This window comes from Castanea sativa, chromosome 7 (assembly GCF_040712315.1).
Source record: "Castanea sativa cultivar Marrone di Chiusa Pesio chromosome 7, ASM4071231v1".
NCBI classification, from domain to species: Eukaryota; Viridiplantae; Streptophyta; class Magnoliopsida; order Fagales; family Fagaceae; genus Castanea; species Castanea sativa.
In genome coordinates, this window is record NC_134019.1 from 6,859,582 (window position 1) to 6,870,870 (window position 11,289).

Here is an 11,289-nt window from a genome sequence, read left to right on the forward strand (position 1 = left end):
CATGGCCCAAGTCTAAAGACCCAAAAGTCTTTTCTTAGAAGGGATCAAATTTGAAGTGTAGGTGAATCACAACATGATCTGGATCCCAATATGGCAATATAATAATCTATAACGCGAAAAGAATGTACATGTGTTGCCCTAGTGGGGTGTGAGATGCGGACCTACTTTACAAAATTCTTGAATTAACATTATGCTTAAGCCTAAAGAAACATTCAAATCTTACCAACTGCACCACCATCTTTCAATATCTTACTGCCAATATCTTACAATTTTTTTTCTTCAATTGCTTTTCTAGTGTGTGATATTGACACTTTTTTCACGTCATCTAATTCTGTTATAGTTAACAAAAATGCGCCAAAAAGCAAATCACAAGAAAGGTAAATGCCTTATAAAGAAAATTACAAAATAGGTAAATATCTCAAAAAGAAAACTACAAGGGAAGTAAATATCATAAGATAAACTAACAGGGTAATTCCATATTTTAAGAATATACCATGCCTATTGAAAAAACAAATGGGTACACATGGGTGGTATGTGTAATTTACATTTTATAATAACGAAAAAAAACTATGTATCATGGTGTGCATAAATTGCTGATTTTGGTGTCCATACATTGCATTAGTAACACAAATGAATGGAACATAAAGGGCTACTACTTACAAACTTGAATAATTAGAAGGTGCAGACATATGTTACCCTAAACAATTTACTCTAATTCTACCATTACCATTTTCACAATCCATCAAAAAAAAGAAGAGCAGCAACTCTATAACTAGAAAATAAAAACTAACCAGTCCATCAAAACTAACTTAGTACATGTTAGACATCATAACAAACTATTGCTTTGCAACAACAGTGTCAGACTCGTTGTAAAATAGAAGGTTCCTTCGATTCAACAACAGCATCATCCGGCTTTGGGTGATCGCGGTGCCTGTGCCAAATTCGTTGTACACGGGAAGCGGCCTGGTATTGCAATCCTCCGGGGCCTAATCGTGACAACTTAGAATGCCATATTTGCTTCAAGTCGGAGGCCATTAGAGCAAAGGCTTCCACTTTTGTGTGGGTTTTGAGTGTTTTTGAATGAACGGGGAGTTTAGATAAGTTGTACATGTCTGCTGAGGAAGATTTCATAACCCATTCAAGAAGTTCTTCTCCAAAGAAATTTTTTTCAAGCCGCTCAGCATGTTGGGAGTCTTCACCACCATTACTACTGCTTGTGCAAGTCCATACAGTGCCTTCCGTAATAAAAAAAACCGCATCAATTGGGTCTCCCTCCTGAACAATGTAGCAGTGCTCTTTGTAGAACTTTGGTTTGAGAGAGTCACAGATCTTAAGCAACAGTTGTTCTTGCTTAACATTGTCTTTTACGAATTTCAGCTGATCAAGAAAAATAAATATAAGTTGAAATAGTACAAATTAGTAAAAAAATATATATGTAAAAGTAACATGCCCGTCTAATGCATGAATTAATTTATATAAAAAAAAAAAAAATCTTATGTAAAGTAATTGAAGAATTAATTAATGCAATATCATTGAAATTAAAAAATAGAATGATAATAAAAATAAAAGAAAAAAATTATCTTATGTTACATCACATAAATACATTATGTCAGACCAAATATCTCAATAGCTAACATTATGATAAATGATTCCATTTATATATATATAAAAAAAAATAGCCATTATGTTTAAAAAACTAAAAATTATTAAAATAATAAAAAATGAATTTTCTTTCGAAATTTTGTAAGACTTTTGGCAATAAATTTTTAGTCAAAGAATTTTTATTTATTTTTTAAAATTCTTGGTACTTTTTTTTTTTTTGGAAAGAAATGATAATCAAGTTTTATTCAAACCAAATATTTTTGAACAAATAGGAAGGAGAAATGAGGGGCACTCTTCTAACCATACAAATTCTTCCTCTCTTCTGCAAACCCAAAGAAAGCTTTTTGAATTGCTCGATTACAAGAATTTGGAACAAAACACGTTTAAAATGACCAAGCGAAGAATCTCCGAACAATAAAATATGCCTTTGAAGCATAATGCTCCTAAGAGTTTAGCAAGGATATCAATTCCAAATTAGTGCATTGCAGGACATCGAATGTAAAGTCCCCAATTTTTATTATATTAGCCAAAACTTTATACTATATCTATATAATTCCCCGAATATGTATTATTAAAAATAAAGGTACGAAGAAATATTTAATATTTTATTTAAAAAAAAGTATAATGGATGTATAAAACTCACATTCTTTAGAAGATCTAAGCAGAGATGACGCTTGACATTGTTTTGAAGTTCTGGAGGAAGATCAGGTATCAGGTTCTCCACATAAACATCTTCGTCTTCTTCAAATCTCTGATCTATGTTCCTTATAATCTCTCTTTTAATGGTATCATTAAAGGCCCGTTGGGAAATCCAAGATCTCATGGTTTTTTGTTGTTTTTGTCGTTTACTCGACTTCATCTTCTTGCGTACCTTATCCCAATTTTTAACAGATTTTGTAGCTGTCCACTGCATGTACATCTAACCCACCTCTACTAGTCAGTTCAATTCACCAAATTTTACAATCATACATCTCATTGTTCAACACAACTCCATTGGGTTCAGGTTAGAAAACAAAACTTAATTATCATGAAATTGAGACATTTGTAGTTGAGTAATAGTTTTCTTTTCTCAAAAAATATAAACAAAAGAAAGTAAATAAGATAAAGGGGGGAGGTTTACATTTGATTCTTAAAATGATTTTCCAAAACTCGAAATGTTTTCCCAATTTTTGAGCACACATCATAAAGCCATCGATGTTTCCTGTTTGTATCATTGTTTATGTAAACATGTCACCATAAAACACTTACCCTGGAAATTGAAAGTCAATGAGACCGTGAAAAATGAGGCACCATCGTGAGATGAGCGTCGCGAAGTGCCTCCATGCATAGCTAAGCTTCTAAACTCATGTTTCTGTTTCAAGACACGATTTTGCCCATACCTAGGCTAGAAAATTTTGTGACATTCCATTAATCTAGGTGTTTCCAACAGAAATTTCTAGGGTTCAAATCTCACCTCTCCATTATAGCTATTAAATTTATCAAAAAATTAATAGTATCAATTTAATACTACTAATAATAATTGGTTGATTAGCATATTAAATTATTGATGTGTTATACTTCTTTTCTAGAAATCAAACACTCTATTCTTCATTTAGTACAGTAAATGGTATATTACAAACCTCTCTCACATTAATATGAGTCATCTATGAAATTAATGCTTAATAGAGGTTACTTTTATGTGAGAGAAAGATGCTATACATTAGATTTACTGAATAAGTCAAAAAATAACAAGGAGCTTAAAGTTTTTTATAAAGAAAAGAAGAGAAGAGAAAAGAATTGGGTACTCACCTGCAAATTTCCCATGAAATATAGAAATAGTACCAATCCAAAGATGGAAATACCAAGTGCAAAGCAGTTTTCCCATACGTAGTTACTTGTTTCAAGGTTTTGACCAAGAGAACTGCAAAAATGTCATAACTATAATGTATGAGATACTAATCTTAAAGATTTATAACTACAATGCTTAAAATAAGAATCTAAACATTTTTAGGGGAAATGAACAAGTTAAAAGGAGATGTGCAGTCCTATGCTTGGGCCTTCAAGATCACAGGTTTATGGCCTTTGGAGATATACGACCTCCCCTTACATTAATGAGAAAATTTTCTCAATGAAAAGAAAAAAGAAAAGAAAAACCATCACCACAGGCCTAAGGGAAGAAAACAAAAATTGAAGACCAATATTGAACTCAAACTCTATCACATGCCGCTATTTCCTTTTTATTTCGGATGAGTCAATATCTTATACCTCTATGTGTATAATATGGCAGAGAAGAAGCTACCAAAAGCTACACCAAAAATGTATCGGGAAATGACTATAAGCAATAGACAAGAAAGTATAACTTTGACACAGATGTTACTTCTTGATCACAACATTTTTTTTTTATAAATATATTTGCCTAGTTCGACTCTTCTTTGATATTTAAAAATATCTATTAGCAAAGTAGCAAAGAGCAGGGAAATTATTATTATTATACAAGATAAAAATTCTACTCTAGCATAATTTAAGTGTATATGTGTGTTAAGTTTCCTCTTTGAGACTTGAACTCCGGCCTTTACCCCTCACACCTCACAAGCACTAATACTTTTGGAGTAATCACCGCACCAAGGGTGCGCAGTGATAAGAGCAGGGAAATTATTGGTTTAACATATGTGTGAGGATCAATCGAGTCCAAATCTTCTGTCTCACTCTTCCTACTCCACAAATAAAAACATACCACATGCTCATCTAATTTATTAAATGCTAAATTTATGTCTTCTATTATTTTAATTTCCTAAAATAAATAAATAAATAACCCATCATATTTAAGTAATTAAAATAATAGAAGATTTGGATTCCTTCATATTCAAAAAAACAATAGACAAGCGTGTAAGGACAATTAATGTTCTTCAAAATTTTAAACTAGGAGAAATTAACTATTTTAGTCCTAGTGTGTTCAAACATCAAATTAAGAATTGATCGAGATAGCTTTAATATGGAATATAGCAAAAAGTCTAATATGTGCAAACCTCAGATTTCGCATGCCCCACCAGAAACTGTAAAATAATTTTTGTGGAAAATCTTCAGATTCTAAGACACCAGATTGAAGGGCTTTAAGAAATATTCCAAAGTCAAAGGACGTTGCATTTTTAGTATCATTTAAAGAGCAAGTATCATTTAAAAAAGACAGATTTCCAAAACTGTGGTCACAATCAAAAGAAACTCCAACACATCTACTACGATGTTGATCACACGCTTCGTGCCAACAAGCCGCCAGTCGTTGAGTAGAGAAAAAATACCAGAAGGCTCCCAATACCTAAAAGACCAGAAAATCATTAAACATCAATAAATTCTGTAAAGATCCTACGTCCCAACGAAATATTATTAATTGTTACAACAAGAACAATAATAATAAGAGAAAAAGAGGATTCTATGGAGATGAAACTTCTACTTATTATTTGAGATTTCCTTATAATCTGATGGGTATTATCTTACTCAGGCCAACTATACCTCTAACCTCATCATTTAAGCTACTATCAATAGACAGTAAGATGGTTAAAACACCATTGAGAACAACACTCAATTACATGTTTATAGCAATGATCCTCTTCGCAACCAACACTTTACAAGCAGAACTGGTTGGGAGTGTAGTCTATATCTAATAATCACTTGACCAAGTATCTCTTACACAATACACATTGTCAATCAATTCATGGCAGCAGCTCAATCATCCTATTATGATGTTGTTCTTAGGATCCTTCGAGATCTAAAAGGCATTTTTTTTCATAGAATTAATTTATTCTTCCAGTCGCTACTAGCACTCTGGGCATACACTAATGCCAACTAGGTAGGAGATCCCAGTGATCATCGTTCCATCATGGGATTTTGTTTCAACTCTAGGATTCTCATATATCTTAATGCAGCTAGAAAAAATCTGTTGCTACAATTGAGAAGTTAATATAACATTCAGCTTCGGTATTGAAGTGAGTAACAACAATTTGCTTCTAGCTGCATTAAGATATTGGACAGTCCCTGTACACATTGTTTGTTAAGTTCATTGCAACACATCGTTTATCCCATTTAAAAAAAAGGATAGAGTTTGTGAAAGATTGTCAATATAGTGTTTGTGAAAATTAATAACATTCAATAATCTCAAATGACAATCAGCTTGGTTGGAAAGATAAGATACTTGAAAAATATATCTAACAAAAAAATTAATCAACCCTGATTGTTATAAGGGATTGCTACATATTTGTTGAAATGTCAGGGGTCAAGCTCCAGCCCCCTGACCCCTGGTCTTCCCCCTAAATAAATCGGCTCATGGGTTGAACAAAGAAAAGGGGATATAAACCATGTTGGAATGTCAAGGATCAACCCTTGAGTCCCCTGGTCCGTGTAAATCAGCTAACAGATTGAACAAAGCAAAGGGGATATAAACCAGGTTTTTTAATTATTATTATTAATTATAAAACGCAAAGAGTCATCTCACAAACAAGTGCTTTAGATCACACAAATAGTGGGTTCCAATCAGCTCAATTGGAAGGTTGAATAAAATATTTGGGGTTCAATTCTCGCCTATACCAAATATCGATTGGAGTCTTGGTCTGATGATAAAAAACTATCATCAGAAGCGGATGCCATAGGTTAAAACTCTTTAAAATAAAAAAATAAAAAAATAAAAAAAATTGAACACTAACATGAGTTATTGCCTTTACATTTCCACCACTGCACCAGGCATTCATATAAGAGGTTTAATCCACCCAAGTCCAAAAAACAAATAAAGTAAATCTATAATTTTTTTTCATATGTGGGTTCATTTGAAATAAATGTTTATTAAAGCTGACAAAACATTGATAAAATATCAAAACTTGCCAAGATTAAATTTAATGAATGTGAAATTACTCCCAATCAAACTTACATGACCAGCAAGGATGTATAGAATGAAATTCAATGAAGCTTTGACCAGCACGATTCTATCAAATTTTTTGTTATTTGTTATTAGTTTCCTCCAAGATAGGTAGATTTGAGAAACTCTTGGCACATATTGGAAGAGAACAATAGTGTTCAAGAATTTTACTTTATTTGAAGATTTCGTGCCTCTCATTTCTGAAAAAATAGTCAGAGTCACCACCTGAAATATAAGAAATTTAGTGTTTAGAGCAAATGGATAGAATCCATCTGTAGGACAATGATAACTTAAAGAAAATAGAGATTATGGATGTAGTGGAAATTAAACTAGGATTTAATTTAGTGGTCAAAGTCTGAATCAATTTTTGTTTTATTTTTTTTAATATTCAAAGAATAAGAAATAGACTAAAATTCAACAACATATTTATACATGAAAACCAATATTAATTGTTGGCAAAATATAAATAAATGAACGACACAAAATGATTGTTTTTTAAAACAACTCAATTGTCTATTAAAGGAAAGTTTATTTTACTTTGTTGAAAAACCTAGTTTTGACAATTTTTTAATTGGAAAAGTCAAACATCATACTTGAATTTCCCATAATCAACAAATAAAATAAATGTTATATATATTACCTCAATATTTTCCATTATTCTGATAACTAATTAATATAGTCAAGTAAAGTTAAATATTAAAATTTAATTTTTTTTAAAAAATTAATAATTCAATAGGGGAGGGGGATTTTGAACTATGGACTCTCCAGTGTTGGAAACGATTTACTAGTTGAGTTACAAGTCTCTTGGTTAAAATTACTTTGACTTACAAACAAACGTTTGAAACTATTCAGCTTTAGCCTCTTTGTATTATGTTCTATATTATATCCATTTTTCTTCTAGTGAATTGCCAAAAAAATTTCTTCTAAAAAACACAACCGAGTAGTTTATACAGAGCCACACAACAGCATGCAGAAAGTCCCAAATTTTTAAGGTCCTAAACAATAAATAATCAATGCGACCAATACATTGTCATCTATATATTTACAATACATATATAAGCCCCAAAACAGAGTAGTTTGAATATTATTTTTATTTAAAATTTATATTCTAGTAACACTTTAAGGATTTGTTACACAAGGGTTTTTTCTTTGGTAGGGGCTGCAAGCCACAATAATGGATTAGTTAACACATACACATATATATTAAATTTAAAATTTAAAATTATTATAAAAAAAAAAAAAAAAAATTTAAGCAACATTTATCAAACCAAACAAGTGAACAACAATTAGCAGAGGTCTCCCTTACCTGCGGGATGGGAAGAATAGTTATAATGTCGAATAAGAACCACGGCCATAAATATTTCTGAGCTATTTTCCAAGCATCTGTATTCAACTCAGATTTTCCACTTTTCTGAAGCTTCTTGTCTATAAAACCAGTGCGAAATTGCAATATGATATGCAGTAGGTAAATGATATCAAAGAAGGATCGCATAACGATAGCTGTGATCCACAACTTCTTGTCTAACCGAATGCACTTCTTTTCTTCATTGATCACAGGAAGATAAAAGAACAGAGGATCCAATGATACTGCAATCATGCACGACAATACAAATCCTACATTCCACCTTTTAAGGTACGCCTTCCTTGGATCAAGAATTGTCTTTGATGTCCATGTTTCTTTCAATGAATCACTTCCACCATTCTTAAGACGTTGCCTCTCAATGTCCTGACTATTTCTGAATAAATCAAGGCAAACACAAAAAAAAGTTATTGGCTCTTATTCACTATCATCTAGTACAAAAAAATAATAATTGAGGTATGTTTTTTTCATTCAAATAAATTAGTTTGGATTAGAATTAGTTTGATTAGTTTCAATTATGGTTAGTTTTATTGATAGAATATAAGAAGTTAGTATTTTTCTTTCTTGGGAAAGGTTTTGCTGCATACAGGGGTATGTGTCAACAAAAAGAAAGGGATATGCGTACCTGAACACATGTCCCTTTATTTTTGCTGCCACATACCCTTGTATGCGGCAATTATAGCAAAACCTTTCCCTTTTTTTTTTCTTTATCTATTTGAAAGTTTGTTCAGTATAAATTCAGATGTTAAGAATGAGCTCTGAACTCTCTCAAAGTAGTTTATTTTATGAAAGTTAACTCGAAGGTCAACTCATATCAAAGGCCACACTCAACTGCAATGTGGGAGTCTTTAACAACTTTCCCCAAAATGCCTAAAAGTTCTGCAATATTTCATTAAAAATACACAACTAATATCTTCAAGTGTGCATAAGCTCTTCTCTTATATATAATGTTTAAATTTTAAGTTTTTGTATTTTAAAACCATGCGTAAAAGATGGGTTTATGAATTGAAAAGTAAGTAATATTTGATTAGCTTGAAATTTGGAATGCAAGTTTAAGAACATGCATAAAATATTTTCTAAAAAAGGTTGTATGCCAAAACAAACGACACTTAAGAATATGGCCAAAATAGAAAAATGTTATTGTTAGCACATAAGTAGATAGAGAGGGAAAAAAAGAATGAACTAGATATCAGCATATTCAAATAAGCAACATTAAAGCTAGAAAATGATAAATAATAATATAAAAAAAAGTTAAGAACACAACAATTTCATAACATTAATAATAATGTCAAGAGCAAAAGAAACTAACCTTGCACCGTTCCCTTGTTGGTGGCAAAAATAACTCATAACACTAACAGTTCTTTTGAGAATCTGATAACTCATAACCATATCACTTCACAATAGGGCTCTTGGCCGGGGTCTAATTTGGGTCCTATGCACTAAATCTGACACGTCTTCAAAATTGATCACGTGTTCACATCGTGTCCCCTATTCAATGCTCTAGACAAAAGCTTTGGTCCTTCACCTGATTGTTCAGAAAATGTAGTAAACCTAAACACTATGCAGTTCTAAATATTTAATTAAAAAAATGTTCTAAATATGAGAATGTGTATTTATAAAATGTAAATTGAACCTGAATAACTCAAATAGCACGCATTTTAAAAGGCAGAGAAAGAGGAAATGGGATTTGAACAGCATAAAGTGACAGAAATTGGCTTTGTTATGGTTTTTTAAAATTGCACAAGTGCAGGTGCAGGTGCAGGTGCAGAAGCAGTTGCAAATTATAATCCATATATGGCAACTCCTGCCCTGCTCTTAAAACAGTTGGTACTAGTGTGTTAATTTAAGAGTTGATAAAGAAAAATTCATTTGAGCCTAAAAAATGCTACTGGTTTGGTTGAGTACTTTAATTAGTCCTCTCTTAAAATTCATTTGGGCGTCCCTCAAATTTAAGAGTTGACTAAGAAAATCCCAACACAAATTTTTTATTTTTTTTAAAAATTTTAAACTCTCCAAAACAAACAACTTTTACTAGATCCTAAGTCAGCTTTTTCCATATCCAGCATAAAACACGAGTAAATAATCGTACTCTCTTTTTAACATTATGAATGTCATTGAAAATTGATTAAGAAAAACAATAATAATAATAATAATAATAATAATAATAATAATAATAATAATAATAATAATAATAATATCTGGCCCTGTCCATAGCCTCTCGAAAACAAACAACTTTAACAAATTCCTAGATCAGCTTTTCCCTATCCCAAAATAAAACACTTTTTAAGTCCTGAGCTCCATTTTTTTACGTTTGGACCCATTTGAGCAGTATCCATCATGCTCTCTCTTTTCGCATTTGCAAATGTATTAAAAAGCTGAAAAGGGAGCTACTTAATTAATAATTTTCCATGAAACATAACAAACAAATCCTTCGTAAATCAGTAGTACTCACTCCTCAGTACTCCACTTTCAAGTAAATCAAAACTCTTCCTAATACCAAACCAAAAAAAAAATTACCCAAATATAATACATATATCTCTGGTTTTCTAAGAAAATAAACTAGAGAAAAAGAATCCCTCACACTGCAGAATGCAGATATGCAACGCCCCAAGTCCTCTATAGCTTGCCACCCGGAGTTGCTGCCTGCTGGCCGTGGTATCAGACTCTCTCTGTTTTTCGTTTAGTTGTAGAATGAACTGAGTAATCGATACTGTGAATAACTGTGTATATGAGAAACCAAAACATAAAAAGAAAAAAAAAAAACTACTGGGTATATGGTGTGATTGATTGCCGCATATCAGTGTATAAAGTTTTGCAGTATAGTGGCACACAGGAATAATGCTAGGACCACAACTAAGTCCACAATTTTGGCCGCAACTCGTTCTTGTGACGAGTTCTGATTGTTAGAAGAATGACCTATCATCACCCTTTCACCAATCGCAGCTCACCACGTGGGCGAATTGTGGCCAGAGTTATGAACTTGTGTGTGGTATTAGCACAACACTGGTTCACAGCTCTGCTTGCTCTATTATTGATCTGAAAAGACAACAACATTATATTTGTTTGTGGTGTTTTAGTCAACAACTTTATATTTTCCTATTATTTTAGATGCACGTGTAAAGTGTGCTATTTGTTTTTCTTGGGAGAAAGTCTGTGCACCCAAAAAATTTCACACTTAATAGGGACGGAGGAGGCTTTGACCTGGGGGGCCCAATGACCCCTCCTAATGATTTTTTTTTCCTTATATTAGAATATTCACATGTATCAATTTTAGTAAATTTGTTCTATAAAATTATATTTTGTGTCTCTTAATAATATTATTAATTTTTTTTAAAAGTAATTTTATAATGACAACTTTTTTACAATATATTCACAAACTGCTAAGGTAGTAAATTTTTATTAGTTTAAATCTAGCACCACCACTTATATCACTTTTTTTACTTAC

The 11,289-nt window shown here is 31.8% G+C and overlaps 1 protein-coding gene across 1 annotated transcript; it reads right to left on the reverse strand.

Annotated features, from left to right (window-relative positions):
- Positions 1-650: 650 nt before the first annotated feature.
- Positions 651-10,703, reverse strand: LOC142642164 (cyclic nucleotide-gated ion channel 1-like). The gene is made up of 8 exons (XM_075816518.1): positions 10,426-10,703; positions 9,154-9,369; positions 7,791-8,220; positions 6,497-6,709; positions 4,608-4,894; positions 3,391-3,502; positions 2,246-2,521; positions 651-1,377 (listed from the first exon to the last, which is right to left on the reverse strand). The coding sequence occupies exons 2-8, from the start codon at positions 9,231-9,233 to the stop codon at positions 859-861; spliced, it is 1,917 nt and encodes a 638-aa protein (XP_075672633.1). The 5' UTR covers positions 9,234-9,369; positions 10,426-10,703; the 3' UTR covers positions 651-858.
- Positions 10,704-11,289: the final 586 nt, after the last annotated feature.